The sequence below is a fragment of the Vollenhovia emeryi genome, unplaced genomic scaffold, assembly GCF_000949405.1.
Source record: "Vollenhovia emeryi isolate VEMERY1.0 unplaced genomic scaffold, V.emery_V1.0 DF939127.1, whole genome shotgun sequence".
NCBI classification, from domain to species: Eukaryota; Metazoa; Arthropoda; class Insecta; order Hymenoptera; family Formicidae; genus Vollenhovia; species Vollenhovia emeryi.
Genome location: NW_011967239.1, coordinates 2714753 through 2738604, shown reverse-complemented (window position 1 = coordinate 2738604; position 23852 = coordinate 2714753). Strand labels below are relative to the sequence as shown.

The 23852-nt window shown below is 43.2% G+C and overlaps 1 protein-coding gene across 1 annotated transcript in view; it reads right to left on the bottom strand.

Annotated features, from left to right (window-relative positions):
• Positions 1–532: 532 nt before the first annotated feature.
• The window catches only part of LOC105568875, a 35165-nt gene continuing 11845 nt past the window's right edge, over positions 533–23852 (bottom strand). Inside the window, exons 4-7 of the mRNA XM_012024882.1 lie at positions 5397–5633; positions 3886–4748; positions 3395–3677; positions 533–3026 (exon numbers count right to left, since the gene is read on the bottom strand). Coding sequence (XP_011880272.1) covers positions 2836–3026; positions 3395–3677; positions 3886–4748; positions 5397–5633 — 1574 coding nt within the window. The 3' untranslated portion in view covers positions 533–2835. The remainder of the gene's footprint in view (positions 3027–3394; positions 3678–3885; positions 4749–5396; positions 5634–23852) is intronic.

Sequence of the window (23852 nt, the reverse complement as noted above, 5' to 3'; positions counted from 1 at the left end):
CATATCGTTTACGAAGAATTGTTCGAATCGTTTATGAAGATTTTTAGGAACGAATTATTTTGAAATAAATGTATTCGTATCTGAAATATTTAAATATATTTTTATGTATATATTTTACTCGTGTTTTAAATTGCTTCAATCATTGCAACGTTTACTCATAAAAAATTAACATCCACGTTAATTAACATTAGTATTTCATTACTCGAAATTATAATCTAAAACAATTCTATATAATAAAGCCCAGCGTAATTTCTATTAAAAAATTATATAAATAAACAGAATCTATTTTTCTAAATATTACGAAGGACAGAACACTGTCACGAAACCGAATTTCTATAGAGTAGAAACAGCGAAGACGGGAGGAAAAGACATCATACTACCGTGTCACTTGATTCCTTCAGAATTTTCGCGGGAGATTCAGAGATTTTATTTGCCAAGAAGCAAATGTTATATCCGTATTAACTTTCACATTATTTACTTATTATAAAACTTGTTAAACGGAAATGAAAAGAAGGAAAATTAGTTCTTCTTATTTAATTAAAAATGTTTTATTGTACGGAGCATACATTACCTTTGTCGAATTAGCGCGGCGATCCTAAGTTCTAGTCCTAAGTTCATTAATCTACCGAGTATACGATTAGTTACACCTTGGGAAATGGATATAAGAAATATATAAATCGCGTGTGCTTATCACCGTGTATATCTGTATATAAGCATTTATAAAAATTTCTTCTCTTCTTTTCCTCTCGTCGTTGTGACTATAAAATGGGCTTTCAAAAACGGAAATATTACAAATCGACTAGATACTAATAATGTTGCTTCCTCTTAAAGTAAATGCGTTCTCGCTCGATCAAAATATATATATATATATATATATATACTATATGTATATGTATAATATATAGATATGCGCTTTCTCTATGCGTGTTTCCGTCTTTGTAGTAAAAATATTTTTTGGGCTTCATCTTTGGACGATCTTCGTTAGTCTATAGTTACAAAATAATTCCTTCCCTAACTCTGCGACAAAGTTCGGGCTTTGGGTTTTCTGTCGTGTGCCTAATTGCACGGACCTGCATTGCAGAATAAATAAAAATGGCAACGCATTCCTCAAGTATCGATAAATTCGTGTACTAAATTATGATTATTGTGAAATTACTATTAGCGTTGTTATAAAGTTATTATCATTACAACAGTAAAAAAGATTGGTATAACGATTAAAAATGTAAAAAAGTTTGCCGTTATTCTAGCTAGATTATTTAATAAGAGATTCGGAAGAGAAATTAGACGAAGGATTCGACTGCCCTTTTGCCACTTTTAGTTATCCATGCAATTTTTCCTTGGACACAGTTAGATTTTTATGATTCTATGACATATTACCCGGCTAGGCTATTAGCGATAATCTCTGACGTACAATTGATACGATCGATTCCGTTCGCTCGTTGATTCGGCATAAAGCCGACGTTAGTAAACGTCGCTTTGTTCGTTATTAACTGTACAAAAATCGCGGAACATTTCCACGCACTTTACAAAAATAAATTGTCTGTTAATTACTAACTGGAGGACTTCGTTGCGTTATATTCGGTAAGTTCTGTTTCGTAAGTAGCTGGATTTCTCTCAGCGCGTTTATTTTCCGTATTCGTGTATAAGTAAACGTGAGAAAATGCGATTTAATCGAAAGCTTCAACGATCCTTCGTTACACCGACGTTTCTAATAGATAATGTTAGATGAATATAAGTTTATTGATAAATATTAATGTTTAATATTATAGCGGATACCGAATAGCTCGGCCGTACAATTAACACACTCACCGCTAAGCGTATTTTAGCTGACTTTCCGTTCACGCCAATTGGATTATTTGATATCCGAAAGTACAATAAAATACTCAATTTATAGTATTAAATTGCACAAGATATATTTATTTGACTATCGTCCATGACAAGACGTAAACGGAAAGCTCAGTGCCGGTCACCGGTGAATGTGCTAAAACGCGTTTTGATTCGACAGTGTTCGCCATTTGATTATGTTTGTCAAGTGAGAGTGAGACCTTGCTTTCTTCGACTTGCTCTCCTGTGATATATCAAAAGGGCATCATTAGCTTTTCATCATTCTTATATATTCAGAAAATATGACGAAAATCGTGATTGTAGCCGCGTTTCGTTTTCCTGATCCAACATATCCTTATTTCGGATATGTATAAACGTGAGTCGATGTATCTCTTTGTAATAATGTTATCAAAACTCGTTGCAGTCGCAAGTACATGCAAATAACTTCAACGTTGCGCTCTTAATTCTAATTCTGAAATTGCGATACAAACGTTTTCAGCGTTTTCATGTTTTTCAGCTGCATTTAACAGAATGCATCAAACTATAGAAAAAGATTTCGGCGCGACTTTCATGTTAAGAACAACAAAAAAGGTACTGGAAGAAACTATAAAAAATATCGATAGGAAGCACAAATTTCCGTATTAAAATATGTATAGCAATCAATAAACTATTTTGTACTTTTGCTAAAAAAAATTTATCAACGTTCTGAATCACCCTAATTGTATGGAATTATTTATACGCAACTTTCTCTCATTTTTGATCGAAAGAAACACAAAAAAGCTAGAAGCAAAATTAAATTCTAAAATACAAGCTTGACGCAATTTCGTGTCACGAACCAAAGATTAAGTAACAGAGGTAAGTCGCACCACAGTCTGTCTCGATCTTTCGCATATTATTGCCAGCAATAATTACTAATATTGCTGTAGTGTAGATACTCTTGGAGAATGAAAGATTCACGAAACTTCAGCAGACAGAAAAATCGTTCGACATTACGACATTCTTTACACGAATTCACGTAACAGGTTGCCTCGAGACGGAGGGATTAACCGGTGCCAGGCTCAAGGTTTCTTTCTTCTTCTTATTCACACGACGTCCCACGTGTAAAACAACGTCCCCGGCCTTTACGGACTTGAATTCGGCGATCGCCTCGGCGTGAGTCATACCGTGAAGAGGTTTCGAATTTATTGACAAAATTTCGTCCCCTACAAATACAGCGAATTTTATAAAATACATATCTTAATTGAAAACATGATGAAGCAACAATAAATATTATAATACAATAAAACAAGCTGTCGTGTACAGTAATCTTTAACAACTATCACAGAAATGTAATTTTCAATAAGCAATTTTAAAATATTTTTACATTTACATAATTATGTAAAATAATTTATAGAATTTGCTTTAGCAACAATATAATCATTAAAAGAGGATAAAAAGCTCCAAAGGAAAAAGCAAGAAAATACTATTTAGAAGAAATGTTCTCATTTTAAATGAATGCAATGAAGACTGAGTCTCGTTTGGAGAACTTTAGAAAAGATTTAGATAGGAGATAATTTAGATACGGCTTTACCTTCCTTGACAGTGCCTAAGTCAGCAGCTTGACCATTGGGGAAAACAGTTTTTACATAAATCCCCATATTCCCGCGAGGACTGTCGGTGCCGCCGACGATACTGAAACCGAGTCCCTTGTGACCGGGACCCTTGAGAAATCTGGCGGTCAGTATCGTAAAAGATGCCCCGCCCTTACCGGGTCTTGGCAAGGTACAAAAACGCGACTCCTCCCCTTCGGCAGCTTCATCGATATCCTCGAGCTCCGAATCGGTATTCAGACCCTCGTCTGCGTCTTGAGTGCCCTAAAAAGAAAATTGCATTGTCCGTCAGGCCGTAGAAAAAATTGATATCTACTAAATACCAAGCCAAAAATATTGTATTTTCAATCGTTAAAACTTTAGTTAACATTTTAATCGTACGTCTAGCCTCTCCATTAAATCTTCATCGACTTAAATTTAACGCTTACGAAAGTTCGTTAGAAATCTTTTCTTTTTATCGGAATCTACTCACTTGCCAAGCCTTCAAGTTTGCGCCCGAGGAGCTAGGGATGTTCGCGACGCTTCTACTGTTGAGCCTCTTCGGGTTTCTCTTGCCGGAACTTCTCTCCGTACCCAGACTGGCAGGCGCATCCTCCTTGCCACCAGCGGAATTGAGCGTGACCTCGCCTGAGTAGTTGTTCACCTGTCCGCCGACCTTAAAATCGGTGGACCTCTTTCTGGGCGTCACTCTGGGTATGTGTATCTCCTCGAACGACGGCTCCGACTGATTTCTGATCCTCGCGTTCTGGAAGTGCACGTTCTCGTACGAGTGCTCCCTGGTCTCGGAGTTACTTCTGGCCAGATGTCGACCCGCGTACGGACTCCCCGACGCCAGATCGTCTCTGTGAGCGCCAGCTCGTTGAAAGCGCACGTTCTCGTAAGAGTGGTCGTGCGCGCTGGTCTCGCGGTTCTCCGAGTTGCTGCGTTGAAGAACGGGCCGGGTCCTCGGGCAGCAGGGCGACGGCGAGGACCTCGAGAACATCACGTTCTCGTAGAGAACGTCTTTCTGCTCGTAGCCGTCTTGGGAGTAGGTAAAGCTGTTGCCGTTGCAGCGAGGCGAGTTCGGGACGCTGCTCTCCGCCAAGGTCTCCAGGTTGTCGTGGAAGGGATAGGGTGGCAGGGACGCCGGCTCGCTCGAATCGTAACGATTGTCCTCGAAGGTCTGACTGGAAGACGGGGTGAGCGGACTCGGTACGTAGAAATTCGAGGCATTATCCTTCTGTGGGGGAAACACTTCCGTCACGCTGAGCGCCTTTCGCTTCCTGATGCCGGCGTTTATCTTGCTGAACTTACTGCGCAGCACATGCTGAATGTCAGCGATACCCTTCGTCGTACCTGCAAACGTACTTCGTTAGAAAGCATTCGCGCGAGATACAACCGGCCTCGCGTACACCAGAAGCGAAAGAAATTTGTATTCCATTAACATAAAATTCAATTTTCAACATCTGACTTTCCCTAGTGGAAAAAATTTCTATAAATAACTACAAAAAATGGACTTGAAATAGAAATTTGTAGAAAATTTTATATCTTCGTTGAACCATTTATTTCTTTGTAAAAATATCTATAAAATAGTATCACAAATTACAATGTTCTCAAATCAAGAAATTATTGCAAGTAGTATTTCCTGAAAATGTACAATTTTGTAAAAATTAGTACAAAACTAGTTTAAAAAATTTGAGAAACAACGAAATCTTAAAGAATTAAAATATCTGCTTGTAGAATATTACAAAAATTAACAAAAGTGTTCCAATTCTAGCATTTTTATGTTGATTTTTATAACACTTTTTAAATTTACGTAGAATTTCTTAGATTCTGGCAGCTATATTTAATTTTTTTTGTAGAATTTTGTAGAATTATTTCCGGCAGGGTTAATAGTTGCCACGTCAGTTTTAACTAACTTTAATAAACGCGTTACGAGGTATCCCAGCGAGATCAGGTCTTATTTAAATTTCGCGAGGGTATTGCGTTTCGATTCAAATTCACCTGGCAGCCTGAGGGAACTAGTTTGCAGCAGTTTTTTCGGCGAGCTACCATCTTGAAGACTCTTCGCGGCCGGCGAGGCTTCTCTGCTGGCCGGCGTCGATCTCACCGCGTGTATAACACCGTGATTTCCACCACCCTGTATCAGCGCCTCCTGCGGCTCCGACGACTCCTGCACGGAGCATCTTCGCCGCAGCTTCCGCCAGCGCTGACTGATGCTCTTGTTCCACAGATTCAGGTCTGAAAAGGGAACCACAAAATACATTCCGAACGCGTCGCTCGGGACCAGCACCGTTCGGTCTCGCTCGACCGAAAATGCCGGGAGTATCGTTCCTTGGAAGAAAAAATAAAGAAAAGTGAGGAAGAAAAACACACCGTTCCGCTTCCCGGCCGTCAGGCCTTAACGACCGGAAACACTTATCTCTCCCCTGCGCGAGGTGGCACGACATCTTTCTATTTACGCACAGATAACGAGTCCGGGACTGACGAAAAGGCGCGTCACGGTATAGATGAGTGTAACGGTAACGATAGGACACTATATCAGAAAGCAAAACAACGTGCGTGCGATGAGTCGTGCACAGATACCAAGTATGTAGTAATCATAGACGTTCGAACGTATTATATTACTGCTGCTCCAAAATAAATCAACTCGATAGATATCGAGCGATAACTATATTTCGCGACTATATTTCAATCACTGACATTCCCTATAAAAATTACTTTTTTTATTTCCGCAATGGATCACAGAAACGTGAGATTTTTCATGGCTACTCTTTGTTATTCATATTTTAAATATTCAACCGAGAGAATATTATAAGATCTTTTTTTAACCTAATGATATCGAAGCGAAGCGGTGTATCTTTTCTTTCCGTTATTTGTTTCGAATTATGCACATCGTAGAGAAAATTTGTTCACGTTGCTTCTTTCATATTATTATATCTTAAGTGGTATTTAAGTATTAATATTAATGTCGATTAAAAAATTCCAAGTGTCCAAGTCTAACACGATTAACCCAAAACGAGATTAGCTATTCAGAAGTTTCCGCTTTTTAAAGGAGAATTTAGAAAATGAGCACAAAGATGAACATAAGTTCATAGAGAATTCATTTTAAAGAAAACATGCAGAATTAGAAAAATGAATATCTGAAGAATTCTTGAAGAATTAGTCTCAATCAGTTCGTCTTGAAGTATTCTTCTGAAGTTCATTATAATGAATACTTCGCGATTCAGTATCATGCGCGAGTATCCGCTAATCGTCATCCGGACGTTCTTGTGCAGCGTGTTACCACGTGCAATATTTTGTGTGCGTAACGTTATGTGCAATTAATTTTGTGCAATAGTTCTATTGTGTAAAGGATCGAACGACGAGAACCGAAACGGAAGAATCATCCGATTGTCAACGAGCTTCGGTTGAGAGTATCTCACTGTTGAGTGAGAAATTATAATAATGGTGTAATGTTACTGCATATTAGGTGTGTACATACATTGGGTAAATATTTTGTAATCCTCTTTGTTCTAACACTATTCCCCTTGAATTCACAAAGTTTACATTTATTGAATTCGAGATGAATACTTTAAGAAGTTGTCAGGAAAACGATTTATGGTGCATGTAACTTCCTCTGTCACTCTTATTGTATTCTTCTATGAATTCCTAAAGAATTACAATTCAGAAAAAAGAAAACTTAAAGAATACTTAGTGAATTCAGTGTGCTATCTGGGTTTCTACTGCTCCAGAGTGAGAAAATTCAAATGCCTATCGCGTCAGCTCATAAACGTATAAAATCATCGTGGAACTGTCAAGAAAGCGACTTAAAAGCATCTCTGTCACGCGGTTTACCCCCGTCACGCCAATTACGGCAGCTCCGAACGTCAATTCCTCATTCCGTCGCGCACATTCTACCAATGGCATCTGCCATCGCAAGCCACCGTGTAATCCAATCTGTAATTACAATTCAATATAGTCTCCATGTCCTCCCCGCAGCATCCACGTGGCCGGAAGACGACGAGAGCAGCCGCGAGATAACATCAGTTCCGCGGGGTCGAACCCTACTTCCTTCTTCCGCGCCCTCGACGCACCCTCGGCGGCGGCGGCCTTGGAGGAAACCGGAGCATAACGCGCGTCGCGCCGCGCGCGCTCACGCGCACCGTCACGGTTTCATGAATTATTAAAGACGATGACGAACTTTCCGGTGGAGTTTGGCGAGCTTCGCGAATTAACGCGGCTATTAAAAAACCAGCTCGCGGCCTGCCCGAGCCTACCGTCGCGATGACGCCGTAGCTCGTCGCTACGATGTACTGATGCCGGCTGCCGCGGTCGCCGTTATCCCGGGGCTACCGTCATCTTGTGCAAAATGCACTTTCACTTCTCGTATCTCCGGATGCGCCCGATTTTACCAGGCTTTTTCGTTGCGCCGCGTCGACCGGACGTTGCGCTCGCCGATACACTCTCTTTCGGCCACCTTATATATATATATATTTATATATGTGTATATATATAGAGAGAGAGAATCATGCACCGATGAGATGCCTAATTGGCTGCTTCGTTAGCGTCAGCTCGCAACGCACGATGAGAGATTGTAACACCGGCTTTGACGCCGCTACCAAATTTTTATATCCTCTTCGAGGTACTTCATAACACCGGGTATCAACGTGACGAAACTCCGAAATCCGAGAAGCCTTGACAAGCTTCCACGAAGTGAATATCACTTGGAACGGAGTCTTACACGCGAAACACCTCTATTCCAGGTACGAAAATTCCTGGAACGCTTAACACAAAGTGGACACAGCTTGACCCGCGTGGTATCACTCGAGCTTTGCTTAACCCGGAATTGTTTCGTCGAGAAACAACGAGGTTGAAAGTGAAGTGCTCTGTAGCGGCGCTTAATAAATAAAAGAAATAATTGTTAACTTATCGGTAAAATTTTTTCAGTTTTTCAGAGAAAATGGATACGTCGCTATTGAAAGTCTTACACCTCTTGGCACTTGGTTCTCGACACTTCTTTTGTGTATCCTTGAGAGTTTCTCTTCGCGCATTTTCTGCTACGTTCATTTAATTCGCACTATCACTGTTACGTTGATTGTGTTCCAACGTCTTTGTCTCCGGCATAATCTAATGCAGGATCGATAAGGCGGTTCAATCCCGGAACAAGACAGTTCCGTTAATAAAGCTTCCTTAGGAAGAACGCAATTAACGCCTACCCGGCGTCCACGGAATTCCATGCAAATCAGTATCGATCACGCGGATTGTGGGGACTCAAACCCCGCCGTTGCAGATAACATCGGAAATTTAAATCTCCCCTGTCTCGACGCAGCATCCTTAATAGGAGCAAATTCTGCGAGTTCCGCTCGAATAATTGTCTCGTAAAAGAGAAATTTTAAGAATCCAATTTTTCTCCGACAACGATTGAACTAATCCTCGGATTCGGTGCTTCAGGAAGACACCATCCTTACGGATGCAGAATTATTTTGGCCAGCGCGCCGCGGCATGGTTTTTCACGGTTATTCCTTCTTCCTTGATATTTTTTAAAGCCTCAACAACTTCATGCAACAAATTTGGAAAGACTGTAGTTCTGTATCATTCGCAGCTCCAGGCGCAGCAATTCGGCGTAGAAGTAAAAGAAACTGATGACGCATGCCGGCATCTCGATCCGCGGAAAAGTCGCCGGTCGGCCGAGCGCATCGCAGGATTGGTCAGGGTCATCGGTCGTCCTTCGGTCCTTCGCGTTCGACGACGCGAAACTGTTCTCCGTTTCTTCGATCGTGACGGCCGAGAGTCTCCGTTTCGGAAATCGCGGGGTCTACACTGCGCGCGGTCTCGGCGTGGACTGAAAGGCCCTCTCGGGCTTCACGTTCACGTTGTCGTGTGTTAGGCGTCACACGCGTGTGCGTGTACACTACACGTGCGCGGCTCTCTTGATACCTGTGCATACTTGGTGACGCCGAACGAAATGCTTACTTGTATCCAGCCGAATCGGGTTGAAAGTCTTTTTTTTTTTTAAGTAAAGCATTCCAGGAATTTCCGTTCCTCTGTTTTAAAATAAAACTTTTACAATATTTGTCAATATTAAACTGTAGATTCGTATACTTCAAAATTAAAAAAATGAATTATGCATTGTAATTCTTTAATAATGAATGTTCGCTTTATCAAGCTTGTCTATTAAGCCTTTGATCATATCAATGTTTTAATACTGCGTACGATGTATCGTCCACAATGTATATCTTTCTATATTAAATGTCTTTACAAAATGTATGAGAAGCAATTATTTCTGAATATAACATCGGAGATCTCATAGTTGCGCGAGTAATTGACTATTTGAGAGTCGCGAGTTATGCTGCAATTTTAATTAATCGAAAGTAACAAGATATATTATTTCTCGCTCTCAAACGCTCAAAATGTAAACTCGGGATGGATTTTTGTCGAATAATTCGTATCGATTCAAAGATCTCGAACGTAATTTTTTTTTTAAATTTATTTCATAAATCTGGGGGGGCGTAAATTAAAGAGAAGACGGCGACGCTTTTGTCAGGCCACCGGCGTACAAACTTCAGACGGACTGTGTACGGATTCAAAAGTCTCGAACGTAATTCCGTTTTCATTCATTTCACGAATCTGGGGGACGTAAGTTGAAGAGAAGACAAGCGATGCTTTTGTTAGGCCACCGTGTACAAACTTCAGACGGACTGTGTACCGATTGTGGGAGCTCCGCGGTGTGCGTTACAATACGAGCGGTCTCTTTCGCTCAGGGACTCGCGAGCACGTGTGTCGTCCGCTCAGGCACACACGCGCGCGCACACACGCGCACGCACACGCGCGCACATTAATGTAACATCACGGCTGCGTGCACACCCTACGCGCCGTTGCACTCACTCGTGTTTGCCTCATGGTCAGGGCGGGACGCATTATTCTCCACAATAGCGCGAGCGTGTCTTTCGTGCACGAATCCGCGTGAAAGTGTACGCACACAGGCTCCGAGAGGCGCAGCGAACGGCAATAATCGGTACAAGCCAATTATATTTAAGAATGACTAAATTTTCTCCAGCCAATCTCGCCCCTTGCGCCCCCCGTCTCCGCGCTGCCACGCCAACGCACTTGGGCGCAAACCCTCGCTCTCCTCTCCGCGGAGCTTGAAATATCTACACAAAAATAGCTAACGGAAGAGATAAGATAATAGAATTAATTGCTGACTTGTATAAATTGTTTCTCCGTTACTATTTAATTACACCGGGGAACCTGAACATCTGAACAAGAGGAATTGTGAGGTCCTATTTAACGGAGTTTTCAATTGTGTTTTTTTTTAAATTCGAGATGAATTTTTGTCGAACAATGCATATCGATTCAAAGATCTCGAACGTAACTTTTTTTCCTCTCATTTATTTCATAAATCTTGGGGACGTAAGTTGAAGAGAAGGCGACGATGCTTTTGTTAGGCCACCGTGTACGAGCAATATTTATATTTTGGGGCCCCAATAAATATCATTTTCCTCATGTAATCTCTTAAATTAAAGCAACTCGGTTCCCCTCGGTGTCATTTCGCCGAAGGATCATTCACCGACGTTATCAATCTAGCTGCGGAAGATTATCGCGCGCGAGCCGGCGCTCCGCTTTATCATCTTACATACATACAGAGAGCTCTCGTACATAAATAAATAAACGCGGCCCGGGAGTGACGGGGCTGTCGACGAGCGACGATAAACGCGCTTTAAAGAGACACGCACCCAAGTACGCGCGCGCGCATACGCAGCCAGCACGTGCACGCCGCGCCGGCGAGCGCGAGTTACGTGCGTATGCGTGACTTAAGTGACACGCCGTGCGTGAGGTCAAGCCCGGAGAATGTTTCTTCTATTGCTCATTGTGTCTCGGGGGGGGGGGGGGGGGGGCGACGGGCCCTGGTCCCTCTGGCGCATTCGAAGTAAGTGGCCGCCCTCGATGGGAATTTGCGCTCGCCATTGAAACGGCGAAGCCACTTCGGTCTCGCGATTCTGAGACGAGGACGGCTCCCTTTTGTTATATTTCTTTTTTTAATATTTCTCCACTTACAACCGACGAGTGAGAATTACCGTACGCTTAATAAAATTGACGCGACAAAAACATTCCTTGAATACCGCGAAAAGTGGCGCAGAAGAAATTTAAATAAGTCCAGTTTTATGACGTGAGAATTACAAAAGAGCTCTTAAACCCGAAGGGGGACAACGTAATTGAGTGCACTTTCGCTTTTCTAGAGTACAGCTAGTAGGTCCACTCCCTGTCGGCCCCTTTGATCTTTGCGCTCCCGATTACGTGCACTGAGAAAAAAGTGTCCGATTAAATATAATCTGATAATCCCATTACATAACAACAAACGGATATGTCCGATTAAATTGTACCCCATGAAAAATGCGATCGGTTTTTCAATCAAGTTTCATCGGTAACTGCATTTCGGATCAATTTCATCGGATGTATTCATAATTTAATCCGGAATACAATATAAAAACTTATACACGCTCATGAGCGCCTATGCGAGCTGTCTTTAACTTCCGGCTTTCCACGTCACTTACTCGGCAACTCCGATGTCTAACATCGGAGTATTTTTATTTCGCTTACCTCACGCCTCACCCTGAACTTAGACGACAGCAAAAACGTTGTTGTTCTACAACGGCGATTAAATCATCAGACGCGTCGATTAAATGACGTCTCGTACTTAAACGACCTGGTAGCGCGGCGCAAAAATGCTGGTTGTGGTGCAAAATTGACGTTATTTTCCAACCGTAGTTTATTTTTCATTTTATGGCGCCCCAAGTACGACTTAAAGCAACGAGCCGGCGATCGGGGCACCCGAGCATTCTTCTGGTACACGTCAGCGCGCAGAAAAGGAGCCGAAGAAGCGTTTCCCTCTCGAGAGGAGGAAGGAAGACGGAGACACGCGCGCGCGGCGACCGGGGGCCGGGAACGGTAAAGGGGCCCGTGGGGTACACAGTTGCAGCGAGTAGTAGACCAACGCGAGAGGAATGCGTAAACGGTACACCGTATAAGTAGCTCCGCTCGGTCACGACCAATTCCAGAAAGGCACGCATGAGAAACGCGACGAGAGAGTAGGCCTGCGCTCGCGAGCCCTCGAAATCCTAAGCGAAGTGCCAGGCTGGGTTGAAAGAACGGTTCGTCGCTCTTTCAACAAGTTTGGTATTAAACAAAGTTTAGAAGATCGAAGTTCTTCGAAAAAGGCTGAAACACTTCTCTTCGGGCGAAGAGAGAAGAACACCAGAGATCGTGGCGGTAATCTCGCTTCGATCCTCTTCAATTTCGTTCCACGAGCATAAAAGACCTTTGATACCAATTTCACAGATACATCTGAGATAATTGCAATTCGAACAGAATTCGCGAATGTTAAAAGAGCAATGCACGGTATTAACTTAGAGCTTTCGCAAAGTCGACGCGGGAAATAACAATTATCAATTCTGATGAACATTGCCACATGCCTCGGTGATCAAATTGGTTGAGACGCCCGCCTAGTGAGAGGGAGGTCCAGGTTCAAATCCTGACTGAGGTAATATATTTAGCAATAGATTAACAAATTTTAATTATTTAGACACTTAACATCCTGTCTCAGGCTCTTATTCCTTTATTCCTTCGAACCTGTGACTTCACATCAGAGCCTCATGAACTTATTAATTGTTTTAAATCATCAATTCTGTCTTACAGCGCCATTTCCTTCGTTCGCAAAGAGTGTTATAAAATAATTACGGAGAGATGGACGAAGTTGGCGGTTAATGTCGTAGGTTTAAGTTCTCGGCAGATGTTAATAGCATTTCTTATTACAAAAGTGAGATGACAGATGGCTCACGTCCAAGGGGCTCTTCGTGCCTCGACGAGTTAAATTCCATCCCTCACGGTCACGACGGCCTTGCGTCACCTCTCGACGACGACGTAACGAAGCTCTTTCTTTCTGCCTTTTTGTCTTTCTCCCTCTCGCAAACTCGCGTCTGCTCGGGAAGCGCGGCATAATCGCTCGTTATTTTCCTCCCAAAAGTCAATCTTTCTGCTCAGGCCCTAAGGCTACGGCTGATGGCAGAGGACGATCCGAGTCGTAGACGTAAGGCAAGGCAGAGAAAAACTTAAGTCGTATACAATAGACTTTTTCTCTGCCTTGCCTTACGTTTATGACTAAGACAGACTTAAGAGTTTACGAATCGTTTTCTGCCATCAGCCTAAATCGGGAACTTTGTTTTGCCGATGGAAGAACTTCGCACAGAGCCGTCGTACAAACGGAATGATTTTCCGCGTTCAGCGATAGACCTTCATTTTTCTGTCATCATTCTTGCCTCCGGAAGATTTGCCATTTTATACGACGGTGTGCGCATTTTTTGACCCATAGATATGCCATACTTGGCGACAGACTTTGTGATGCTCCAGAGAGCATCTTCGTAGACATGACTGCGATATTTTTATTTCGAACAAGGTCAATGACGCGTCGGAGCCGTCGGTGCGTTGCTCCGCGTCGCTGATAATGGTATCGCGTGTCGCGCGCAGGTTCGTCGCTCATCGCAGGATTGCGTACGATCGAAGGAAACGGCTGAATCAGCAGGAATCGCGTGCGTCGGCAAACGAGCTCCAAGACCAGTAGAAGAGCCTCGCTGCATCCTGTAACCTCGATGACGTTTCAACTGCAACTGGCCGGCATTTAGCGACTCTTAAAAGCTCGGTGACGCCAATTCAATTAGCGATTATATCATATAAATACAAAACATACTATAAATCGTATCTGATCGCTCAACTTAATTTCTAGTGCAACTGATCTTCGTACAACTCCTGAGCCTAGTTCAGCTCAAAGAGTGAGAACAAGTGTCCATAGGCAAATGGTCCCATTTTTGTTCGCATTCGATTTTGGTCACAAAGCAGATACCAAACAAAAGGTCTCGTCAGGCTGATTACAGAGATGTCAGTCTCAGAGTGTACCTATTTAACGTTCCAGAAATATCGGGCTCCAAAGGTTCCATTCCACTTCAAACAAATGGTTGGCGTTTGTCCAGACGGCTTCATCGCTTACGTCCTGGGAAAGTTTGGAGCCCGATATCTCTGGAACGTTAAATAGGTGCACTCTGAGACTGACATATCTGCGATCACCTTGACGAGACCTTTCGTTTGGTACCTACTTTGTGATCAAAATTAAACGCGAAAAAAATGGGACCGAGCTTGCTCTCACTCTTCAGGCCCACTTACAGTACGAAAATTGTACTTGTGGTGCCATGTCTTGTTCCAAGTGTGCCAGCTATGTGATTCTGGTGAAGTGTGCCAGCTAAGGGTTAAATGTTTACTTTCGATCGCGCTAATATGAAAATTTACCTCGCCATATGGCGTACGTTGACAAAATCGTTATCGCTAATACCCAAATGCACGGTGAACCGCCCGTTGCATTATCAGCATGTTGGAGAACATATGCTCCATAGAATAATTTTTAAAAAACTGCATTGATATCGGGAAGATATCGCAATTACCTAGCTTGGTTGAAGCAGCTATCTCGTTGTTAGCAGTAATGAATAATAAAAAAATGGGCCTCGAAAGAGATTCTGGTGAAGCTCCATCCACGACTTTCGCGCGGCACAGAAGCGCAAAGTTAAACAACGAATCAACAAGATCTCCTTGCACAAGAAAAATTAAAATAATAAAGGAGAGTCCATTTCCGTAGGGCAAAATGTTTAATCTCCGAAATCGTAACTCCATAAACAGTAAATTTCCACCGAGCCCCTTTAATTCAACCAGCTCCTTCAGCGCGAGCTCCTTTGCGCAACGCGGTGACTTATACAAGCTCCATTCTTATGCAAATTCCCTATTGCAGGCGTCGCCGGGTAGCGAAGGTATTGTCATCTTTTCACCCAGGTACTTCCAATAACTTTCGTCGCGTAATATTACGAGGCGCATCGGCCCGGCCCCATTGTCCGCGACACCGCGACATTTCAGCGCGGCGGACTTTTGTCGACGGTGCGAATTGTTCGGTACGTGTCCGCGGTATAATCGAGTAACTGTACGCAGACAATGGCCGAGGCCGCGCGGTACGCATCGTTGACTCCAATTATGCGAGTTCTCAACCTCGGCGTCGTCGACGCCACTGCTACCGCGATTACGCGGCCGCCTGTTTATTGCTGCCATTATTGGATCGATCGCTTGTCTTAGCAATTTTTCGCCTTGTTTTGGCACACATTTAAAAATTGATAGCGATAGGAAATTAATAGCATTGACGGTAAGACACTTGCCACTTCCATTGGCAGCGATCTGATTTGTCGTTTAAGATCATTGCGACTGAGTGTGTGCGAAGTGATGGATTAATTTTTGCTCATTTTCGTTGGATTAAAAATAGACCGCGTTGAGCGAGGATCAATGAGAAGTGGCAGACCGGCTCTTCTTCCAACGTGAATGTCTTTAACGACGTGATAGGGACCGACGTAACAGCGAACGGTAGTCGTGAGGCAACGCTTCGCATTTCCGCTGGAAATATCGGCGAAATCGTTTTCATGTACCCGCGTAATATTGCGTCCGTTCAGCCCGAGGCCACGCACAACACGCTCACGCACGCGATGTTTATGTCCAAGAGAAAATATCTAACATCCGTTCTTGAAGAATTACCGTTACCGTCATTTGCGGTCATCTTCATTTGCAAGTGAAGAAACGTACCGATAAAGGAGATGCTTGGTCTCGCATTTAGGGAAGTAAGTCGGACCTGCGCGGATGATCGACAATTATAAATCGTGCTCTTTCTCGCTGAACAAAATGTGAAGACTCTGGCGTATCGGAAGAACGATTAAGTTGCAGTAATTAAGGAAGAAAGTCTTAACTCCAAAAGTTAAAATTTTTTTCAGGACGGTCAAACTTAGTATTTAGTTGCATCGCATTAACATTAAATAATTAAATAATTAAAGCAGGCAGTGTAATGTATTAAAAGAACTTCCTGAAAAGTTTGATTTCCAGAGTTAAAGCTTTCTTTTTTTTGTTTCAAGAGAGCTGCACGCAAATGTTTCGCCACTGGAGGAGTTAAAGGTGAAAATTAAAGAAGATAACGTGAAATCTATTTATAGCAAGAATCACTTGTGTAAAAGCGAGATAAGCATCCGCGAGTGAATTACAAATAGAGTGGATGAATAGACGATTAAAGTAAACGATTAGATGCGATAGGAGAATGGAAACGTGCGGGAAGACGAACGAGTCTGGGTATTCTGTAAGTATTCTGCAAAGATGCGTGCCCTAAAGGGCTTCTGTGTGAGTGGGTAAACTCGTTGAAACGTGAAGAGTGGAAACTACCGGCTCGTACGATTTCCACCAGCCGTAGAAACGAGCGCTCATGAATGGACAAAGAAGAGATCGCAGCGGCGAACGAGGAAACTGAGGGATTCGCCGTATTATACCGCGGAAAATAAATTACGTTCAGCACGCTGGCTTTATACCCCGACAGGTATTCTCCGCTGAGAGATACGTGAGAGAATGCGAACGCACTTAGCAATATGTACGCGAATTACGGGTGCGAGCGCAGCGTGACGTGAATGACTTTTGACGGTTGCTCAGCGTTGTCTCTATTGTAGCGATATTCTATTGAAACTAACGCTTTTCAGGTACCTGTTATTGCGTCACAAGTTTCTGCCACGAAACGAAAATGATCAAATTGTCCAATAATCACGACAGCTGCACTGTTAACGAAGAAAATATTCTAATAGAGTAAGGATATATTATTTTCCTACATTTTAATTCTATATAAGTTTTCGCAATAAATTCCTTGTAGGTTTATACGATTATCAGTTAATATTACGATCAATGATAATGTATTGCAAAAATACTTTGCTAAATAGAAAGTTGAAAGAATAATGCGAATCTTAAAGACGTGTCGGCACTAAAATATCAACAAGGCGATATTTCTTGAGCCGTCAACGCAGCGTACTATATGCCGCGTCGCTTAAATGGTCATGCAATCGTTAATTGAACGATGGTGTCAACGTTCGCTGACCAAGAAAACGTTCATTCAGGCAGGAAGCTCTACCTTTGCGCCGAATTTCAATCAGCCGGTAACTACCGTTCGAGCTTCCGGTCCATTCCGTTAACCGCGAATATCTCCCAGGTACATGGCGCAAAGAAACCGCAAACTTCCTGCGCAAATAAACACTGCGGCCTGAGAACCAGAGAAACGCATAAATCCACTTGGACGCAATTTATTTATTATCGTCGTTATTCCCCTTTTCCAGAGATCGCTTTTTCATTTAGATAAAATTAAACGCAATCAAATTAGTACTGAGAACTCATACTCCAATTAAATATCTATCAGCTAACAAAATTAATTACAGTCTGCAGTTAAGCAAAAATGCTCTGCATATCATCAGCACTCTTTCTTCAAATTATGGCAATCTAAAAAACAATACTGGTATTCAATTATTATTAGTTCCATTTCTAACTAAACGAAATGATGCAATGAGAAGAAGTTGTGCGTTATCAGCGGTTAAGTTTTCAAACTCCACAGCTGTCCAGTGACATGAAGAATCAAGCTTACGCGCGATTTCGCGTAATACAAGTCGAGAAGAGCTCGTCAAACACGATGGCTTCATCAATACGTTGCCTCGGGCAACAGCGAGAAGAGAGAAACCGTTTCGGCTCTGTTAATAATGCGGCGGAGGAGGAACAGTCTCCGGAGGTTAAACCAGCCGGTCAAGTAATTCGAAACTTCTGCCTTTCTCTCGCGGGTCTTTTCGATCCGAGGCGTGTCGCTTTAACCCGAGGAACCCATCATCTCCGGCGCTATCGCGTGACCGACCGTCTTGACGACGTCGGGGCTCCATCACCGGCTAATGTCATCGCGCGCAGCGTGGCGAATTGTCACGCACGACGATGCTCGGGCCGCGAGCGAAGACAAACGTCGGTCTCCCTCTCTCCCTTTCGCTTCCCATGAGGATGCCGTCCGATGTACCGCGCCTTCCCGGAATCTCGCCATTATGTCGCGGTCGCACAGCCGCGCGGGAACCGCGCAAGTAATAATTTGGTGCCCCGGTACCATCCGTCCCGACCGCCGTGCGCCGCGCCGATCGGGTTAGGACCTCAGCAGAATGGCTGTCTTGTTTTAAATCTTTGTCTTAAAGTAACGCACAATAACTGTCTTGTGACTTAAGAATACAGGACAGCTATTCTGCTCAGGCCCTTCCGTCGCCACCGCGACGATTTGTCAGCCCGCGACGTAAAGCTGGAGAACCCATGATTTTCGCGATCCGAAAGGCAAACTTTTGCTGTCTCTGTGGCAAGGGGCATGCGTGCGCTTTTTTCCTCTTCCCGTGAAATCATTACAGAGGCCACGTAAAATGTAAGAAGGCGATACGTAGAAAGGAACATTTTTCATGGCTGCGCCAGAGCTAAGTAACAGCTGGAGCTATGAGTATGTGCGATACGCACTAATTTTTGCGTAATAATTGCACGCGCATCCCGAGTCGAAATTTTGGTACTATTTTGACACTTTTAAGGATAATTTACACCTACTTAGCTGATCTATACACCTACATAGACAAAAAATAACCTACTTTGATGATATTATAGTTTTTACTCGTCCCTTGAATCATTAATTCTAAAATTTTACTTTAGCTCCTATTTAAAAGGACCTACTTTAATGCTAAATAGATAGGTAAAAGTAGAAATTTCCGACACTATCGGTTTTAAAGTAGGAGTAAATTTTGTACTTGCAGTTCGACCTCTTTTACTGTCTTAGGTCCTACTATATAATAGAATTAAAGGTTCAACATAGGGTCAAAATTTTGACTCGGGATTGCACACTGTTTTGAGATGCGACAATCAGCTAGATTGTTACGTCACACGGAGAGAATTTTCTCTTAACTTTCACCCTGAAAATCACGTACCTAATCGTGGGACAATATGGCATTTTGAAGAATTGTATAAGAGTTTTTGAAATTTTCCATAATACGTTCTACTAGTAAACTGTATAATTACTAGTAGAATGTATAGTAAAATTTCAGAAAACTAGCTCTTATAAAATTCTTCGAAATGCCATATTGTCTCACGATTATGTGATTTTCCGGATGAAATTTAATAGAAAACTCTCTCTCCACGTGCACATTTTATCTCGGTAGCTGTAATTCACAGCGACACACGTGCGAGACAGCAGGGAGCACCTCAAGGAGACGCTCTCGCCCCGAATTTTTGATTGCCGGAGGATATGTCGCAAGAGGGAGTTACGCAGCTCCTAATTTCCGCCGATTGAAATCGTCAGTGTTAATGCCGCGCGCCATTATTCGCGCGACCGTCGGGCGGCTCATTATTCGTGCAATTAAATTTTAATGACGGAGGATGTTACCAGGATCGCGCTCCGAGATGCACGGTCTAACGTCGCGTACAACTTTTCTCCTCGATAAGAATTCTTTCCTCGCGCGGAATGTAAGCTGCGATAAGCAGGCGCCCGTCCGCTGCATGAAGCCCGACAGACTTCCTCTGTTACTCAACGCCGCGCTAAATGTCTCGTTGCGATCACCACCGTTTTATCATCGCCTGGCGAGCATTTCTCATTTTATTTATTTCCTATTTGCTTGCCTACGCGTCCGCTGTGCGCAATAGTAAAGCGAATACAGCGGAATAAGATTGATAAATGAACGAACAGATTTTCGCGTGTTATTTTTCCTCGCTGGTCCGGCTTGGGTATGTCACGTGTAAAATAGGTCACGTTGAACACGAGAGCCGGAAATGGGCGCCGCGTATCACGATTCCTTCGCGTAATTTTACGCGGCGCGGCCGAAGGCGCGCACAAAGCCGGCATTATATCGATTAACGCTGCATTATCTCGTATTGAGTATAAACAGGGGGTGCGAGTGTCGGGGATGTTATCACGGCAAGTCGAGCAAAAGTCGCCGGCTGGCCTCCGAGTTTCGCGCCGCAGGTCGGGGAAGCTCAATGAACTACGATAGCACGAAGAAAGTGGAATACGGCGCAGAGGCGAAGGAGCGACGTCTGTGAGCCGAGTGTTCTCTCTCCGGCTCCGAAAATGAGAATGCAGTGTAAATATTATGTCCACTTCCGAGTACAGCATCCCGGGCACATGAGAGACATTCGTACGGCGGAGCCGAGAGATTCTCTCTCGGTGTGCACGCACACTCGCGCGTATCCCGGAGTGTCCGTAATTTAAGCGGATAACGAGGCTTGTTTACGCCGAGTCCGACCGGACCTCGAACCTCGTAATCTCCGGAGAGCCGCTTAGTCTGCCGTTTTAATCCGAGTCTTCTCGGCGAGGCGCACAGTCATCTTACGGTCCACGGTATGCGCGACGTGTCCCTGCACCACGTACCCGTAAATAGAAACTTTCGCCGGGCCGCCGAACGGCATTGTTCTCGATCGTGACACTCCCGGAGCTTCCTTAAACGCGACCGGCTCCAAAGAGCGTGGGACATTCGGTGCCGCTGATCGCAAAAGGACATACGAGAGTCCGGCTCTTCGGAAAGACTCTCGGAGTCTGTGGAAAATGTCATCGAGGACTCAAGTAGCAATCGTAATAGTTAGACTTCCAGTGAAGGCAAAAAGAGGAATTAATGCCGATTACCAATTGCGATGTCCGCGAGATTTTAAGAGAAATCAGACTGCGTTTTCCGGATGACAAATCAGAATTGCGGTGTTCACTTTCGAGAAACGGTCCGATATTTATTCACGCGCGGCAGGGTGAAAATGTCAGGCATTTACCTGCGCGAGCGTCGCAGATTTCTCTCACCTTTGCCGTGCTTACAAATTGCTCGGCAAACAGCACGGCAAATCAACATCGATTTGTATAATGATCATGAAAGGCCTTATCACGCGGATTATAAATCATCTCGGCTGCGATTTATACCTTCTATTCATATCTCGTCGTCGCGTAAAATAAATACGAGCCGGCAAATATATTTGGACTTCAACTTCTTTAGAATTTAAATTACATGTAATAAATTGAATGATAAACTATATGCTCGACTCGTATTAATTCGATATTAAATTTAGTAATAGTTGATTTGATAAATCAAGAATTTTTCTCTTAATATTGTCAAGATGCCAAAACATACATTTCAAATTATAATAAGGAAAACATCAATATTTCTCTTGTTTAATAAATTTTTGGAAAACGATTCAAGAATCCGACTGCTCATTCAAATTTATGTCAACAGTTTTTTTTTTCAAAATCAAGCTTTAATCTCGCGGAAAATTTGATGTTGAAAATTCGCTATGACGTTAAGCTAACGTTCTTCTACACGTCACCCTATATGCGAGACGCAGGATTACGTTAATATATCTCGTCCCGGCAAATGCGTCCGACTAGCTGCAAGACATTCGTTCTCGCGACGCCAAAAATCACCCTGCCACCTCGTGTAAGATTACCTTCGCGGCGTTGCGTAAGGTCATAAAATCTCACCTTTCCAGGTGTCAAGGGTCGAGTCCGCACGTCGTTCTACACACGCGATCTCAGTTACACGTACGTCGTGCCCCTTTGTGAGCCCTTCGCCGTCGCCCTCCCCTCGCTGCGGAAATTCCGCGCTGGCAACAAGGATCCCACGACTTCCTGTTAACCCCCGGCGTCGCAAACTTTCCCTTCGATCGCGGAATTTCTCCGTGACCTTTTCGCTCGGGGACGCGGACACTTTCCTTGGAAGACCGATAACGCATGTGGCTCGAGGTAATTGCGTTAATTAATATAATCGCGAAAAGCAAGTTCGTACTCATCTCTGCGAATATCTTGAAGCTTTTCCTCTTTACCTCGAGATCGAGTTTGAACGCTTTAGACTGGGGATTATTTACAGGATTTTCGCAATTCCCAATTGATTATGCGACGCGTAATGCATATAAAATAACCAACTGAAATCTGAAATTTCCAAAGTCCACATTCCTCTTCAGGATATCTTCGTTAAAATTATTATTTCCAGTAAAAGAAATCGAGATACCTATGTTACTTTCTTCAAATTGAATTTCGACTAAGAATACGCATCGTCAAACAAATCAAGTCATCACTTAACTCACAAATTTCGTCCGAAACTTGAGCGATCATCCCCAGCGAAATTTTTAATTTCTAAACTCATTCATCCCCCCCGAGGAGTAGCTCCCAAGGTCACCAAAGTTAAAGACCGAGAGGAAGAGCCTCCGTGGTGACGCATCCTCGCTCTCTAGGAGTCGTCACCCTTAAGGAAAAGTGAAAGAAGCCACCCTCACCTTTGCTGTCACAGACGTCGCAGAGCACCATATCCGGCGACAACGAAGCGCGTGTATCCTACCGCGTGGCCGCATCTGCACTGAGATATTTTGTAACGTAGGGCGGCATCGCGACGGGTTGCAAGAGGTGGCGGAGGAAATTGAAGGCGAGGAGGAGGAAAATGAGGAGGCCCGGCGTTCAACGACACTGTCGATCGATCGGTCTGCAAAGTGTTAACGGTTTGACAGCCACGTTTGCACTGGCGATGTAGCGCATCAGAACCGATGTATGGACGACCAACGGCCCCAACGACGGGGGTCGAGGGAAAGGGGGGACCATACCGATGTGACCCACTGTGGTGGGGATACCCGGATCAATATTAGGGCGTAGACTCAAGGGCAAGGGCCGCCGGTGGCTGTGTGGGGGGTGTCGGTCCTCCGACGCCGTGGATTTCGGCGGAGGAAATTTAGAGCGGATTTTTTCTTGGCCAAACGAAAATTAGTATTTCGCAGTATACGCTCCGAGAGATAAAATCCAATGAAGTAAATAAATAGCGAGCTCTCGTCTCCTAAATTTATCTCATCGAACTCGTACTTTACGTTTTCATTTTACAGAGTAATAGAAGCTAAAGGGTTAAAATAAAATTAGCTCAAAGGTTACTGAGAGAAGTTAATCGTTAACCGACAGACCACATATTTATTATGCATGATTTTTAATGGTAGATTTCATTGTTAACTTAAGAAAATTTGTAGAAAGGATTATCCAACGACGTTAGGCTGGCAGTTGTCTTTATTAATTATATTCCAACGTTTCGACCATACGGATTGTGGTCCTTTTCAAGGAAATAGATGTTAAATAATAAATTATCAAAGATATATCAAAGGAAACGGTCTACAATCCGTATGGTCGAAACGTTGGAATATAATTAATAAAGACATCTGCCACAGCCTAACATCGTTGGATAATCCTTTCTACTGTCAATAAACTACTGGCGACTTACACTCATTCGTTGTTAAGAAAATTTAAAAAAATTCTATTAACAATATTATCGAGGCACCCAGATTTTTCAAACGATTATAATAAACAAAAAGAATTAATCGCGCGTTTCTCGTCAAATAAATTTTTTATATCTAGACGTACACTCAAGTTTGTATTAAACTTTGTTTTATCAATAAAATTTAATCAGATTTTAATTATTGAAATATCCTATTTGCTGTGGCTTTCGTCAATCCTCGCAACAACAAAAATTGGCTCTACAGTCGTTGAAATTCAGGTCAAGGGTTCTAGAGCACCCTGTATAAGGGCGTAAAGCGCAC